Source organism: Heteronotia binoei, chromosome 4 (genome assembly GCF_032191835.1).
Source record: "Heteronotia binoei isolate CCM8104 ecotype False Entrance Well chromosome 4, APGP_CSIRO_Hbin_v1, whole genome shotgun sequence".
Classification (NCBI taxonomy): domain Eukaryota; kingdom Metazoa; phylum Chordata; class Lepidosauria; order Squamata; family Gekkonidae; genus Heteronotia; species Heteronotia binoei.
This window is the reverse complement of record NC_083226.1, coordinates 77895666-77912732: the sequence shown is the minus strand read 5'-3', so window position 1 is coordinate 77912732 and position 17067 is coordinate 77895666. Positions and strand designations below refer to the sequence as shown.

The 17067-nt window shown below is 41.3% G+C and overlaps 1 protein-coding gene across 1 annotated transcript in view; it reads right to left on the bottom strand.

Moving 5' to 3' along the window:
- AOPEP (aminopeptidase O (putative)) overlaps positions 1-17067 on the bottom strand; it is a 392059-nt gene that overhangs the window by 212056 nt on the left and 162936 nt on the right. The window contains exon 10 of the mRNA XM_060235458.1: positions 16804-16847. Coding sequence (XP_060091441.1) covers positions 16804-16847 — 44 coding nt within the window. The remainder of the gene's footprint in view (positions 1-16803; positions 16848-17067) is intronic.

Here is a 17067-nt window from a genome sequence, read left to right as displayed (position 1 = left end):
AAAAGTCTGATTTAGGGTTGGTCCTGTAGCAGTGCGATTCTTCCTCAATCTCCTTTTGTCCTCAAGACCAGCTATGCGTGCGTTCTCAAAGGAAGAGACAGCCTGGAGGATGGTGTGCCTCCATGCTTTGCGATCTGAGGCTAGGTCAGACCACTGGTGATGGTTGATGTGACAGGTGCTAAGGGATTTTTTCAAGGAGTCCTTGTACCTCTTCTTTGGTGCCCCTCTATTTCGATGGCCGGTGGAGAGTTCGCCATACAGGGCAATCTTGGGAAGGCGGTGGTTTTCCATCCTAGAAATATGCCCTGCCCAGCGCAGCTGCGTCTTCAACAGCAGTGCCTCGATGCTGGTAACCTCCGCCCGCTTGAGGACTTCAGTGTTGGTCACAAAGTCACTCCAGTGGATGTTGAGGATGGTGCGAAGGCAGCGCTGATGAAAGCGCTCAAGGAGTCGCAGGTGATGACGGTATAAAACCCACGATTCGGAGCCGTAGATGAGGGTTGTCATCACAACCGCTTTGTAAACATTGATCTTTGTGCCTTTTTTCAGATGCTTGTTGCTCCACACTCTTTTGTGCAGTCGGCCAAATGCACGGTTTGCCTTTGCCAGCCTGTTGTCAATCTCCTTGTCGATCTTGGCATCTGAGGAGATGATGCACCCCAGGTAGCTGAACTGCTGGACTGTCTTCAGAACTGATTCACCCACAGTGATGCAGGAAGGGTGATAATCTTCCTGGGGTGCAGGCTGGTGGAGAACTTCTGTCTTCTTCAGACTAACTTCTAGGCTGAATAGCTTAGCAGCCTCTGCAAAGCAGGACGTCATATGCTGCAGAGCTGGTACCGAGTGGGAGACGAGTGCAGCATCATCAGCAAACAGTAGCTCTCGGATGAGTTTTTCCATTGTCTTGGAGTGTGCCTTTAGTCGCCTCAGGTTGAACAGGCTGCCATCGGTGCGATAGCGGATGTATACACCATCATCATCATCTAGATCTACTGCGGCTCTTTGAAGCATCATGCTAAAGAAGATCGTAAAGAGAGTTGGCACGAGAACGCAGCCTTGCTTTACACCTGTGCCTATTGGGAAGGGCTCCGAGAGGTCGTTGCAGTGTCTGACTTGGCCTCGCTGGTCTTCGTGTAGCTGGATGATCATGCTGAAGAACCTTGGGGGACAACCTAAACGTTCCAAGATTTGCCACAGGCCTTTCCTGCTAACGGTATCAAAAGCTTTGGTAAGGTCGACAAAAGTCACATACAGAGCCTTGTTCTGTTCCCTGCATTTCTCTTGGAGCTGCCTGAGAACAAATACCATGTCGGTGGTGCTCCTGTTAGCTCTGAAGCCGCACTGGCTCTCTGGGAGGAGTTCTTCTGCAATGGTGGGCACCAGTCTGTTCAGGAGTATTCTGGCAAGGATTTTGCCTGCGATGGAGAGCAGGGTTATCCCCCGGTAGTTGGAGCAGTCTGACTTTTCCCCTTTGTTCTTGTATAGGGTGATGATGATTGCATCGCGAAAGTCCTGTGGTAATTTGCCTTGTTCCCAGCAGGTGACAAGTACTTTGTGAAGTGAGCTATGTAGTACTGTGCCCCCATGCTTCCAGATCTCTGGTGGAATTCCATCAACTCCCGCTGCCTTGCCACTTTTCAGTTGCTTGATGGCTTTAACAGTCTCTTCTAGGGTGGGGATCTCATCCAACTCTGTTTTCACCGGTTGAAGTGGGGTGAGGTGGATTGCTGAATCTTGAACTACGCGGTTGGCACTGAAGAGAACCTGAAAATACTGCGACCACCGGTTCAGTATGGATGCCTTGTCTGTGAGGAGCACTTGGCCGTCTGCACTAAGCAAGGGACTCTGAGCCTGATATGATGGACCATATACTGCCTTCAGGGCTTCGTAGAACCCTCTTAAATCACCAGTGTCTGCACACAGCTGGGTTCTCTCTGCAAGCTTGGTCCACCACTCGTTCTGAATGTCTCGAAGCTTGCGCTGGAGGTTGCTACATGCAGCGCGAAAGGTTGCTTTTTTCCCAGGACAGGAGGGCTGAGCAAGATGTGCTTGGTAGGCAGATCTCTTTTTTGCCAGTAATTCTTGGATCTCTTGATTGTTCTCATCAAACCAGTCCTTGTTCTTCCTTGTGGAGAACCCGAGGACTTCTTCAGAGATCTGCAGGACGGTAGTTTTTAGGTGTTCCCAGAGTGCTTCTGGAGAAGGGTCTGTGGGGCAACTGGGGTCCTCAATTCTTGACTGGAGTTTTGCCTGGAAGGCAGCTTTAACTTCGGCTGACTGGAGGCTGCCAACCTGAAACTTCCTCAGAGGGATACCTCCTCTCCTGGGTGTGGGTTTAAAATGAAGACGGAGATTGCAGCGTACAAGACGATGATCCGTATGACATTCTGCGCTGGGCATTACTCGGGTGTGTAAGACATCTCGAAGGTCTCTCTGGCGCACCAGAATGTAGTCGATAAGGTGCCAATGCTTGGACCGTGGGTGCATCCAGGTTGTCTTCAGACTGTTCTTCTGCTGGAAGATAGTGTTGGTGATGGTGAGCTGGTGCTCCATGCAGAATTCTAGCAGGAGGCGCCCGTTGTCATTGCAGTTGCCAATGCCGTGTTTGCCAAGTACTCCTTTCCAGGCTTCCGAGTCTTTACCTACTCTGGCATTGAAGTCGCCAAGGATGATCACCTTGTCCTCTGTAGGGGTCTTCCGTACGAGGTTGCGTAGATCAGCATAGAACTTGTTCTTTTCTGCAGGATCTGCTTGAAGGGTTGGGGCATACACACTGAAGAGTGTTGCATGCTGCTTGTTTTGAAGTGGGAGGCGCATGGACATGATGCGATCTGAGTGACCTGTTGGCAGGTTTTCGAGTTTGGAGGCAATGGAGTTCCTGACCATGAAGCCAACGCCAGAAAGGCGGCTCTCAGCCTTTGACTTACCCGACCAGTAGAGGGTATAGCCAGCACCGTGTTCTTGAAGACTACCTTCCTCAGGGAAACGGACCTCACTGAGAGCTGCTATGTCGATATTCAACCTGAGAAGTTCGTGGGCAACTAGAGCAGAGCGTCGTTCAGGGCATCCACTGCCTACTGTGTCAAGCATGGTTCTGATGTTCCAACACGCAAGCTTTAGTCTTTGCACACTTTGTGAGGCAGGTGCATGCCTTTTCTTTGTTGTTATTTTTCGACCGCAAGTAAGGATGCCCGTTGACCGCGGCTAGCCAACTGGGGTGGGGGAGACGAGCTTTGTTTAGGCCACCTTTTCTAGGCCCCTCTCCGTGTGGAGCAAGCAGTGCTGTCCCTAGATAAGGCTGCTTGGTCGTTCAGGGTGCTGCCGAAAAATGCTTTCGTCTCCGGGTTAGCATCAGGCGACCAATACCCTGAACCGCCTACATGCAGGATCGGGACTGCGGCTTCCAGTGGCACCTTCCACCTGCCGCAGGACTTGATGCGTTGTGGGTTGTGTGTGTGGATATGCCCTTCAGGCCTGCGCAGAGGAATTTTTTAGGTGAAGCGCAGTGTGCGCGGTACTGGCTCCACCCTTTCACCTGGGGGTCATCTGCCATGGCCCAGTAAGCCGGGACGCCGGCAGCAAGTCCTCCAGGTGGTAGGTGTTACATTAACGAGCTCTATCTGCCCGGGTTTGATGTTAGAGTTTTCCTTCTCTTAGGCTGGCGAGGTTGGTGGGCCCAGCCTGCCCATCCGGTTATACCGCCGGACATTCAGTCGCACCATGACGTAGCAAACTCTGTGAAAACGGGGGGGACCAGCGAGAAGGTGTTGCTACGGATGCAGTAATGCAGGAGAGGCCATTGCAGTGACCATCTGCCAGGCATAGCCAGACAGTGACCACGCGGCGTTCACTACACCGGGAGAGGAGAGGCTATGTATTGCGCATGCACTTTCCCTGGGGGGTAGGATTCCCAGAGGGAGCCCACCCACCCCCAATTTCATGTAGAGTAACATTAAAACCAAAGATTTTTCATTTGTCAAAGGACATTCCAAAATTTGTGGCTACCAGGCTTTAAGTATCCTAATCCCATCTACAAAATCATCTAATTGTGGGTAATTTGGATTTAAGAAAACATAAAAGAAACCATGCTGAATCAGGCCAATGGCCCAGTCCAACACCCTTTGTCACACAGTGGCCAAACTTCAGGTGCCATCAGAAGGTCCACCAACAGGACTAGAACTGCAGAAACCCTCCCACTGCTGCCCCTCAAGCACCAAGAATACAGAACATCACTGCTTCAGATGTACTGTTCCATCTATACTTTGTAGCTAATAGCCACTGATGGACCTCCACTCCTTTTGTTTATCTAATCCCTTCTTGAAGCTATCTATTCCTGCAACCACTACCACTTCTAATACCTATATAATTTTGTGAATCTCTATCATGTCACCCTTCAATCATCATTTCTCTAAACTAGAAAGACCTAACCTCTTTAACCTTTCTTCATATGGAAGGTGTTCCATCCCCTTAATCGTTTTAGTTGCCCAGTTCTGCACTTTTTCCAATGCTATAATATAATACCCTTTCTGAGATGCGATGACCAGAACTGTACACAATATTCTAAATGAGGTTGCACTATAGATTTCTACAAGGGCATTATGATACTGGCTGATTTGTTATCAGTCCTCTTTATAATAATCCCCAGCACAGTTTTTGCCTTTTTTATTGTACACTGAATCAACATTTTCAGTGAGTTATCTACCATGGTCAGTTACCACCAGGAGAGATCCCATCAATATATATATTATCATTAGGATATTTGGCCCCCATGTGCATTAATTTACCCTTGCCCACACTGAACCTCATATGCCACATTGATGCCACTCAATCACGCTTGACAGATCCCTCTGGAATGCTTCACAGTCCTCTCTGGTTCTCACTACCTGAAAAACTTAGTGTCATCTGCAAACTCAGCCACTTCACTGCTTACTCCCAACTCCAAATCATTAATGAACAAGTTAAAAAGCACCAGACCTATAACCAAGCCTTGCAGTACCCCACTGCGAAAACTGCCCATTTATACTCACTTTGTTTCCTGTTAATTAACCAGCTTTTAATTCACAAGAGGAGCCTTTGAAGAGGAGCATTATCAAAAAGCTTTCTGGAAGTCTATGTAAACAACATCTACTGGGTCACCCTTCTCCACAAGTTTGTTCACCCATCAAAGAACTCTAAAGTAAGACAAGATCTTCTCTTACAGAATCCATGCTGTATCTTCCTCAATAGCTTTTGTTCATCAATCTACCAATTAATTCTATCTTTAACAATGGATTTCACCAAGTACCTAGTATTGAGGTAAGACTAACTGGCCTGTAGTTTCCCAGATCTCCTCTGGAATCCTTTTAAGAGATGGAGATTACATTAGCTACCTTCTAGTCTTCAGGAATGGAGGCAGATGTTAGTGATAGATGGCATATTTTTGTCAGGAGATCCACAAGTTCCCATTTGAGTTTTTTCAGAATTCTTTGATGAATGCCATCTGGTCCTGGTGATTTTCAGTTTTTAATTTATCTATCAGACATAGAACCTTCTCTCTTGTCACCATAATCCAGTTAATTCTTTCAACACCCTTCCTGAAATCCTTGGTTCTGGACTGGGCAAGCATCTCCCAACTTCCACAGTGAAGACAGAGGCAAAAAATGAATTAAGCTTCTCTGCCATTCCCCTATCATGTTAGTAATCCTTTTACCCCTTGGTCATCCGATGGCCCACCTGCCTACCTGGTTGGTTTTCTGCTACTAATGTGTTTGAAGAAAATTTTATCGTTGGTCTTTATGTTTTTTGCAATATGTTCCTCATAAGTTCCTTTTTGCTTGTCTGATCATTGGCATGTATTTTCAACAAAGCAGGAGCGAAGTTTCACCTTTAAGACCAACCAATTTTTATTTAGAATGTAAGCTTTCGTGTGCTCTTAAAAACACTTCATCAGAGACTTCCGGAAAGATGGCGTGGTGAGACGCAGTGCAATCGCTGAGCTCCGGCGTGCACTGTGATTTGGAGTGCTCCAGAGAGGTCCCTTTTCGCAGGGGGTCTCTTAAGAAGCGTCTGAAAGACGCATCGAAGCTTGGGGGAGCTGGTTGGGGGTTTGGGAGGAACGCGGAGGCGTCCCTACCACCCCAGCCTGTCCCTCGCCTGGAGCTCTCTAACGCGCGCGCTGCGCAACAACCAGGCCTCCGGGAATAGGAGCGGAGGGGGCAACTGAACTCAAGCGAGCTGCCCTGAGCTGAGATTAAATTCGAAAACTTCTAATTGTCAGCATAAACGGAATATCAAAAGAGAGACCATTGAAAGAAAAAGTACCGTCCGGCGGAGAGCGGGGAAGCGAAAGTCGGAGTAGAGGCGGCCGGCGGCACGGTGCGGCAACGGAGAGGTGGAAGGGACCGTATAACAGGTCTGTCTGGGCGAGAGCGGCGGTGGCGGTGGCGGCTGAGTAGCTTGGGTGGAGCGGTTTAGCCAGCTACTGGAGTCCGAGGCGTTGGTGGCCCTGACCTAGACGGAGACGGCCATAGCAGAGTGTGGAGAAAGTGCCGAGACGTCGGGGCGAGTTGACGGGGAGGCGGAATGAAAGCGGGCGGTGAAGCGGCGAAGCGGAGAAACGGCAACGGCTTTGTTGAATAGAGGTGGTGAACGGAAAGTCGGGGAGTAATGGCTGGGCGCATGGACTGGAGCGAAGCAGCATGGTGAAAGATGGCGCAGAGTGGTGAGTGAAAGAGGAAGCGGCGGCGGAGAGCGGGTTAAGAGCTAAAGACTGGTGACGGGACTTTAGAAGGTTGCGGGAAAGAGAAAAACGACTAATAAAACTGAAAAAGAAAGAGAAGGAGAGACAGAGAGAGAGAGAAAGAGAGATAAAATCAAGGCTTATCAAGAGAGGGAGAGGCAGTTCTTAGCAGGGAACACTGCGGCTGTCCCTCCCTTGAAGAAAGGGTGAGAAATAAAAGGATATAAAAACCAGAGAAATAGAGACAGAGACTAAGACTATATATAATAACTCTCCCGGAGTAGATTGTAAACGGCTAAATAAAAGGGGAGAAAGAAGACAGAAGACAGAAGAAAGAAAGAAGAAGATAAGAAGCTAAAAATAAGAAGAAAGAAGAAAGAAAATAAAGTAAAATTAATAAGACTGAACTCAAAATTAACAGTGGATCTTAGCTGTCAGGATTATATTGAAGTGTGAGTTGTGTTTGATAAACTTTGAATATTATACTATATGCTAAATAATGAATGGCTAATGTGAAGAAAGGTTAGGGGAAGAGGTATTGATTTACAATTTATTACTTGCTTAGGTATTGATGAAATGAGGATTTGATTTACCAGTGAAATTGATTTATTGATTTTGGGGAAGATACGATAAAAGGAAATGGTGGGGGTTTGACTTGACTTATGTACTTAGTAGCAGCAGTTAAAGGGGCTCATAACTGCTGAATGGCCAATATATATTAATATCCTGAAGTAATATTCTGAAGTAATTGTTTTGTACTGCAAGTGAGAAGTGAAACAGAAGCTTTGGGTTCTGTGCTATGAGTAATAATTGAAACAGAAGCTATATGAAACTAGGAGAAAGTCATTTTATGTTTTTTCAGTGACCAGGAAGACTAAGAATATGGGAGATAAAGAGAAAAAAGAAAGGCAGATGGAGGCCAAAATTAAAAAAGTGGGTCAGGGCACCTCACCAGGAGGTCAAAGAACTTTACCACCAACAGATAATCAGGAAGCCATAGAAAAACTACAAGCAATAATGGTGGCAAATTTTAAGCAAAGCCAAGAAACCCTGGAAGCGATGAAAATGGACCTGATGGGGGAGATTAAAAAAACCAATGACAAAATGGACGATTTCCAAAAACAATTATTAGCAAACACACAGCAAGTGCATAGTTTGGTTGCTAAAGTAGAAAGACTGGAAGATCAAAATAAGGTCACCACAGTGACGGTGCGAGAGAATCAAGACGAATTAATGGAGTTGGAAGACAAAGTAGCAAAATTAGAAATGGAAAAGGCGGCATATGTATTAAGGTTCCAGAATATTCCAGAAGATAGGGGAGAGAACCTGGAGGAGAAAATGTTGGAGATACTAAATACAGAGGAAGAGAAATTATTGGAGGGAGGAAAGAGTGAGATTGACTGGGTAAGAAGAATATCTTCCTCCTATTCTAGAAGACACAACCTGCCAAGGGAAGTTTTAGTAAGGTTTGTTAGAAGAACAATCTGTGAGAAGATTCAAAGAAAGGCAAGAGAGGAAGGTTTATCCTGGCAAAACAGTAATATCAAAGTTTTGAAAGATGTTCCCTGGTCAGTTCGTCAAAGAAGACAAGGATATAAGAAGTTGACTAGTTGGCTATTGAAGCAGGCAATTCAATTTAGATGGCTGGTGCCAGAAGGAATCTTTTTTACGTACCAGGCCAAGAGATATAATATTACCACTCTGGAGAAAATGGAAGACTTTTGGTGCAGCTTTGTGGCTTCAAGTAACCAGAGTTCTGATATAGGGGAAGACCAAGAGGAAGAAACAGACCTGCGTGGAAAGGAAGTAGAGGACACCTATAAACTCAGAAGAGAAGGAGTCAGAACAAGACAATTCACTAAAAGAGACCAAAGAGCAACAGAAGGAAGTAAAACGATATTAGGATGAATAAAAAGACGGGATTACAGATTGTATCGGTAAATGTGAACGGTTTAAATGAACCAAAGAAGAGAAGGAAAACCTTTTTACAACTTCAGAAAACTAAAGCTCAAGTTATTTGCCTTCAGGAAACACATATAAAGGAAAGAGATAGGAAGTTTCTACAAAATAAAAGATTGGGACAGTTATATTGTTCGTGTGATGAAGGGAAAAGAAGAGGAGTAGCCATTTATGTTCATCATAATATAGATTCTAAACTGATTTATAAAGATGAAATGGGAAGGATCCTGATAATAGAAATAACAATTAACAAAAAAAAGATACTGCTTGTAAACATATACGCTCCGAACGACAAGCAAGAAATTTTTTATAAAAAGATACATGAGAAATTAGTGGAACTACAAACAGAAGCTTGTTGTATCATAGGAGATTTTAATGCCGTATTTGATCCTCAAAAAGATAAAAAATTTGAAAAGTTAAAGAAAAATCTATCACGTAGTGTCTTGCCAAAGGCCTTTCTTAAGATGGTAGAAGAGTTAAGCCTTATCGATATCTGGAGAGTGAAGAACCCACAAACAGAAGATTTTACACATTTCTCACAAGCTCACAGGTGCTGGTCCAGAATCGATATGTGTTGGATGACGATAGGCCTGATTCCGCAAGTTACTCAAGCCAATATTCTCCCGAAAACATTTGCCGACCATAATCCATTGCAAGTGATGATATATTGCCCATCAAGGAATAGTCGCTGGACTTTGAATACTCAAATTTTAAAAGAAACAGCATTTTTGGAAGGGGCGAAAAAAGAAATAAAAGAATTTTTTCAGCGTAATGTGGAAGAAGATACCAGTATTCAGAATATTTGGGACACTTTCAAGGCATTCTTTAGGGGGATGGCTATTAGTTTCACGGCAAAAAGGAATCGGGAACGGATGAAGTTATACAACGAATTAGTGAAAGACTTAAAGGAGCAAGAAAGACAACAGAAAATTAAAAACACAAAAGAGATAAAAACAAAAATACAAGCTACGCAACACAGAATAAATTTATGGCTAACAGAAGAACTGGAAAGGAAAATGAAATGGACCAAGCAAAATTTTTTCGAAAATGCAAATAAAACAAGCAGATGGCTAGCATATAAACTTAAAAAGGAAAAGGAAAAAAAAATCATAAGATCGCTTATTAACCAAGAAGGTGAAGAGACTACAAAAGAAGATCAAATGGAACAAATAGTCAAAAATTTTTATCAAAATCTATACAAAAAACAGGAAATTGAAGAACAACAGCAAGAAGAATATATTCAAAGTACTAATGTGAAACCAATTACGAAAGAACAACAAGATGCAATGGATAGTTCTATTACAATCCATGAGATAATTGAAGCAATTAAGCAGCAGAAGCCTAACAAAACGCCTGGCCTGGATGGTCTTCCGGTGGAAGTATATAAAACCTTTGAAGATATACTTTTAATTCCCTATAAAAAATTGATGGAGAAAATTCAGGAGTCAGCAATAATTCCAACATCTTGGAGAGAGGCGTTGATCACACTAATTCATAAAGAAGGAACAGTGTCTAAGGAAATCAAGAACTATAGGCCAATTTCTCTCCTAAATGCAGACTACAAAATTTTCGCAACGATACTGACAAACAGATTCAAGAAAATAGTAACCAATATAGTGCAAGAAGATCAAACGGGTTTTATACCGGGAAGAATGATGCGGCAGAATTTAAGATACTTCTTGAGCATCCTGGAATACTATAGAGACCATCCGGACAAGCAATTTGCAGGAATTTCATTGGATGCTGAAAAAGCGTTCGATAACGTGAATTGGAACTTTATGAACAAAGTATTGGAAGCTATTGGTTGCGGTAAGAACTTTAAGAAACTGATTGAGGCTATATACACTAAGCAAAAGGCAAGAATTAATATAAATGGGAACAACTCTGGATTTGTGGAAATAGAACAGGGGACCAGACAAGGGTGTCCTCTTTCCCCTCTCCTTTTTGTAACTACAATAGAATTTTTGATTCAAAAAATAAGAGAAGATACTGAAATTAGAGGCCTGAAGATAAAGAATGAAGAATTCAAGATTCAAGCATTCGCAGATGACCTGTTGATTTTCTTGGAGGATCCGATCTCTTCGATTGATAAACTAAAATTGAATCTGCAACAGTTTGGAGAAGTTTCTGGATTCAAAGTTAATATACAGAAAACCAAATTTCTAACTAAAAATATGAATAAAGAACAAATTAAACAATTAGAAGATAAATCGGGCTTTAAAAAAGAGAAGAAAATTAGATATTTGGGAATTTATTTAACAAATGATGTGAAATCTCTCTATCGTGATAATTACGAAAAAATTTTAAAGGAAGTGGAAACAGATTTGGAGAAATGGCGAGTCTTGCAAATTTCCCTTTTGGGAAGGGTAGCTACAATAAAGATGAACATTCTGCCTAGAATCCTATTCCTATTCCAGATGACCCCAGTTCAACTACCCAATTCGTTTTTTCAAAAACTTAATAAGATGATCTTGACTTTCATATGGCAAAACAAGAAGCCAAGGATTAAGTTAAAAATCCTTCAAGAGAGTAAACTAAGAGGGGGTATGGCCTTACCAAACTGGCGCTTATATTATAAAGCCTCTTGTTTAGCCTGGGCCAGAGATTGGTGCTTGTTAGAAAATAAAAGATTGCTAGTTCTAGAGGGGGCAGGACTAACTAAAGGCTGGCACGCATACATTTGGTATCAGACCTCCACAAAAAACACCAACTTCCAGGCACATGAAGTCCGGAAAGCAATTTATAAGACTTGGTTTGAGATTAAAAAGAAAATTTATACATATACTCCATTGTGGGTCTCGCCAGTGGAAGCAACTACCCACCCTAATTTATATGATTGGAGAAATCCTCAAAACTATTCAATTTTGTTAGATACTAAAAATAATCTAGATTTGGAAGGAAATGTAATCCCGGATTGGTGGGTTAGATGCCAAATTAAGTCAATATATCAATCTGACAAAAGCGTGGGCTTTCCTAAAGAGAACAAAGTAAATGAATTTGACACAATGATACATGAACCCAAAAACCTTATTTCAAAAATGTACAGCTGGTTATTGGAGATGGAAATGCAGTCGGAAACAGTCAAAGAGAGCTGGATAAAATGGTTACAGGACTTTGGCTATTCGATCGGATTGGAAGAATGGGAAAAGGTGTGGAAATTTAATATTAAAATGACTAAATCGGTAGTCTTCAAGGAAAACCTATATAAAATGATGTATAGGTGGTATTTGACCCCAGCGAGATTAGCCAGAATAAACCCAACCTATAATGATAAATGTTGGAAATGTAAAAAAGCTAGAGGATCACTCTACCACATTTGGTGGAACTGTGAGATTGCTAAAAAATTTTGGATACAAATAAGTATATGGATTCAAAAGGTATTAAAGAAAAGGTTAAAACACTCACCCGAACTTTATCTGTTGAGTATATGCAGAGAAAACTTAACACAGGGTGAGAAAAAACTAGTAATATATATGATTACAACAGCCAGAATTCTCTTTGCAAAATATTGGAAATCCCCCCAAATTCCGTGTAAGGAAGAATTTTTGTTTAAATTACTGGAGTCTGCCGAAATGGATGTTTTAACTATAAGGTTGAGAGATGGAAACTGGCAAGAATGTATAAAGACTTGGGAGCCAGTATACACATGGGCAAAAGGTATGGGATATGACATGAGACAGTAGATTAATATTCTTATATGCTCCTAAAGCTCCTTTCACAGGTGGTGGTGGAAAATGGGTGGGGGTGGGACATGTGTTTTTTCTTTTCTTCTCTTCTCTATTGTAATGTTAATTGTTGGTAGTGTTTTTGGTTTTTGTTTGTATTGTTTTTTCTTGAATAAACATCTATAAGTGGGGAAAAAAAAAAAAAACACTTCATCAGACGAGGAATCCAGCACAGTGAGCAAAGCCATACATAGATGGCATGTATTTTATTTGCCAAAGCATGTGCTCCTTTTTATCTACCTCACTTATCTACCTCATTTAATTGATTTCCACCAATTAAAGGGATCCTTAGTACCTTTTACTGCTTCCATTGCTTTGTTCATAAACTATGCAGGCCTTTTAAAACACCTGTTTGTACCTTTTCTAGCCTGCAGTATGCATGTTATCTGACCTTCCAGGATTGACATTTTAAATGGTCTCCAATCTTCTTGAAGAGATTTGACTTCTGTTATCTTTCCTTTCAGCTTCTTCTTCACAATCCCCTTCATTTGAGAGATGTTACTCTTCTAAATTCAAATATGGTTGTGTTAGTCTTTTGGGCCAACTCCCTATTTAAATAAATACTGAAATTTATCTCACAACTTCCTGAGCATTACTTAAGACCAAGTCCAGGACTGCCTCCACCAGTAGGTTCTGTGACCATCTCCATGGCACCATCTCTATGACTGTGACCATCTCCATGACTGTGCTCCATGGCACAGTCATTGAGAGCATCTAGAAACCAAATCTCTTTCTCCTGACTTGAACACACATTGACCCAGTCAATGCGTGGGAAATTAAAATCTTTTTATCTAAGTTATTTCATCTAGCTGCTTTCCTTAATTCTTTTGCTGTTTTTATATTACCTTTGATCTGGTGGGTAATAACCAGGTCCCAGAGTTAAGATTTCTTTTGGGAACACTATTTCCACCCATAGTGTTTCTGTAAATTAATCTGTTTCTCATAGGTTCTCTATTTTACTGGACCATATACTCTCCCTGACATACAGAGGCCACTCCGCCTCTGACTTTTCCCTCTCTATAATTCCAATATAATGTATAACTAGGAGTCACTGTATCCTACTAATTATCCTCATCCCACCAAGCTTCTGAAATGCCCACAATGTCTATGTTCTCCTCTGACACTAAGTATTCCAGCTCCCCTATTTTACCTCAGACAAATATAGCATTTGTACATAAAATATCTATAATTCCCCAGGCACAATAGGCCTGCAACCTTCCTCCTGTGGCTTCTAGACCTTGTAAGAAAATTAAAATTGTCTGTAACTCTCAGTGGCCAGTTCTAATCCATTTTCCTCTAGAACAGTCAGCTACCTGCTTCATCTCTTAGAGATGACCCATCCTGAACCAGAGATATTTAATCTCCTGACAGCTTTCCCCAAGATTTTGTTTAAAAACTGCTCTGCCACCAGCATGCTGGTTCCTTCTTGGGACAAGTGGAGGTCACATCTTTTGTACAGGTCCTGCTTGTTCCAGAAAGCATCCCAGTGCTTAACAAATTTAATCCCTTCCTCCCTACATCATCTCATCTATGCATTAAGACTCCTAATTTGTGCCTGTCTAGCTGGCCCTGCACATGGAAAAACAGTATTTCTGAGAAGATTACCTTGGAGGATCGGGCTTTGAATTTCCGGCTGCTTAGCAGCCTTCATTTTTCCTCCAGGATCATCTGACTACATTTCCCACATTGTTGCTGCCAACATGTACCATGACTACTCTACCAGCCTTTCTAGATAACATGTAATGTCCACAACCTTCACACCATGTTAAAGACCATAACTTATGGTAAACTAATTCATATGCAGGCACTTGAGAGTAATTATTACATATTGATGTATGTGATATGTTATGCCTTGAAAGCAGATTGTTATAATCTAAGGACAATATGTCCTAATAATACTTGGTCTGTAATTTGTCATTGTTTACCCACAGGGGCCCTTTTCACTGGCTAGGCTGTGTAATTTTATTCTTTTTTTAACCATCTACTCAATATGCAGCTTCACCTAAGGCCACTATAGCTGTTTTCTATACCCCAATGACCTGCGTGTATTTTCTGACACAGGTTCTTTTACAATGCTTTGGGCATTACCAAAAGGAGACTTCTAGGCAACACTCTCTCAATAACAGGTAGGTTTGTTTTAAGATTAAAACACTGAGCAGGTACATAGTGACTTGCCAGCCTTCCTTGATTACTTGCAGTAACATGATGTCAGGTACAGTGGCTTCTGTATATTCCAGCCCATTTTTATGCTAGATGCCTGTGTGTTATGAGGTTGGTCTGGGTAATGTTGAGAAATTTAACATTTCTCTGTACTGCCCTACTCTGTAATTACCATACCTTTTCCTAGGGCTTACTCAAATCATAAAGTCTCTGTATAATGGGAAGGATATCTACCTAAAGTCTCTGTATAATGGGAAGGATATCTACCTGCCAACTCTAGCAATAAAGAAAAGGGGGAGACACACCAATGCAAAATGAAGGGGAAGAAATGGTGCAGAGGGAAATAATATTTATACAACTTTTATGTGTTTTGTATACAGCCTTGCCAAGGGGAATCTATTGAAGTAATAAAATACAAAATATATTTAAATATATTTTATTTCCTATTATTTTATTAGATTTCCCCTGACAAACCTGTATGCAAAACGTGCAGGGGTTGTATAATTAATAAAAACTTCAGCAATATCCAAACAACTATGGTCAGTTTCTGAAATATCTGGTATTTTGTTTATGATTAAACTTCTCCTATCCCTGTAGTAATACCAAAGATCAATTGTGACATATATCAGTGATATATAACCAGTGTTTTGTTCACCATTGTTTCGCACAGGGCTTTTTTTTTGTAGAAAAGCCCAGCAGGAACTCATTTGCACATCAGGCCACACACCCCTGATACCAAGCCAGCCAGAACTGTGTTCCTGCTCAAAAAAAGCCCTGGTTTCATTTATGATTATATTAAGCTTCTCAGTTGTGACATATATGTACATGCTGTCATACCATTTCTGCAAACAAACACAAAAAAACTTAATACAGGATCATCTGGTACCTTAAAGTCCACCATATTTATTATGGTATAATTCTTCATGAATAAAAATCCACTTCATCGGATGCAAGAACTGTGTGCCCTCAATTTTTGTCCTTACCGGTTATACTTTATTATCCCTACCTCTTATCACCTGTTATTGCTGTAGTGAATGTACATCTGAGTAAACTAAGCCCTTTGGGTTGGGATTTAAGATCGGGCTGTAAATTCTAGTAATTATTATCTAATTACAGTCTTTGGTCACTATAAACCAATTTGAAATATGTGTCATTTTAGAAGTACAACACATAATTTCCTATCTTGTTATGTCACAACTGTATTTTTTTAAGTAATGGGAAAGTGCTGTTCCATAACCACCAGATTGGATGAAAGCAAGCTTTGTACAACACAATAGTCTGTTATACTTGGCAACACATTTTATCTTCTTACCATACATAACTCTGGCAGTATATCATATACCTGGCTATAAAATAAATGATCATAAAACGAAAAACTTGTCCATACTTTCTAAGGAGGAAAGCTAACATAAACAGAACTTTTATAATGTTCTTTCTGAAAAGTAAAATATTCTTGGCACATACTTGGACCAAAGGTGGTCTCCTTATTCAAATGTAAATGCATAAACACCTAAGAAATAGAGAATGATGTTGATTTAAAAAATCTTAATTAGCATTAATGAAAAATTAAAATCTTTATTGAAAAAAGCAAAGACCTGACACTGTTGCCTTTCATAATACAGAATCAAGCATGTATTCCTTGTGAGGCAGGATCTGGCATGCATGTGTTAACTATGGTCAGGGCTTTTTTTGAACAGGAATGCACAGGAACACAGTTCCGGCTGGCTTGGTACCAGGGATGTGTGGCCTAATATGCAAATGAGTTCCTGCTGGGTCTTTTCTACAAAAAAGCCCTGTGTGAAACAATGGTGATATCAGCAGGTGTGGTCTAATATGCAAATGAATGCCTGCTGGCCTTTTTCTACAAAAAAAGCCCTGATTATAGTACAGCAATTTCAAGATTTTTTTTTTTCCAAATAGGTATTAAATAGACTTCAAAGATCCATTCAGCGCGTTCTATGTGCTCTTGACTGCTCTGATCAGTGGATTTCCACTATGCATTATAAAGGAACTGTGAAACTGAAGGAGTAGCAAAAAGTAGTTTGAATTAAGTCACTTGGGAGTCTCTCTCTCACAACGGAGAGACTCAACTTTATTTTGATCTATGCGAATTATATAGAATTCCATATATATTTTAACATCTTAAATACTCTAAAAATGTGTACAGATGTTACTCAGTGCAAAATTATTTTTTAATAGATTACTCATCCTGTATTCTTGTTCAACTTGATTCTTACCTACCCAGTTAACTGTGGGATGTCCTTCAGTAACAAGTGAAGAAAGTCCTGGAAATGTAAGAAAAATATCACAATTCAACTTTTAAAAACCTTAGCAATATATTATAACTGCTTATTCAGTTTTTCATAGAAAGTAATGAGGTGGAAATGCTGATGAAATTCCTAGACTTCCAAACTGTGAAATTACAAACACAGATATACAATAAAAATAAAATAGAATCCTAGCTGCCAACCACCCTTTCCCAGGTATCAAACAAACCCCTATTTA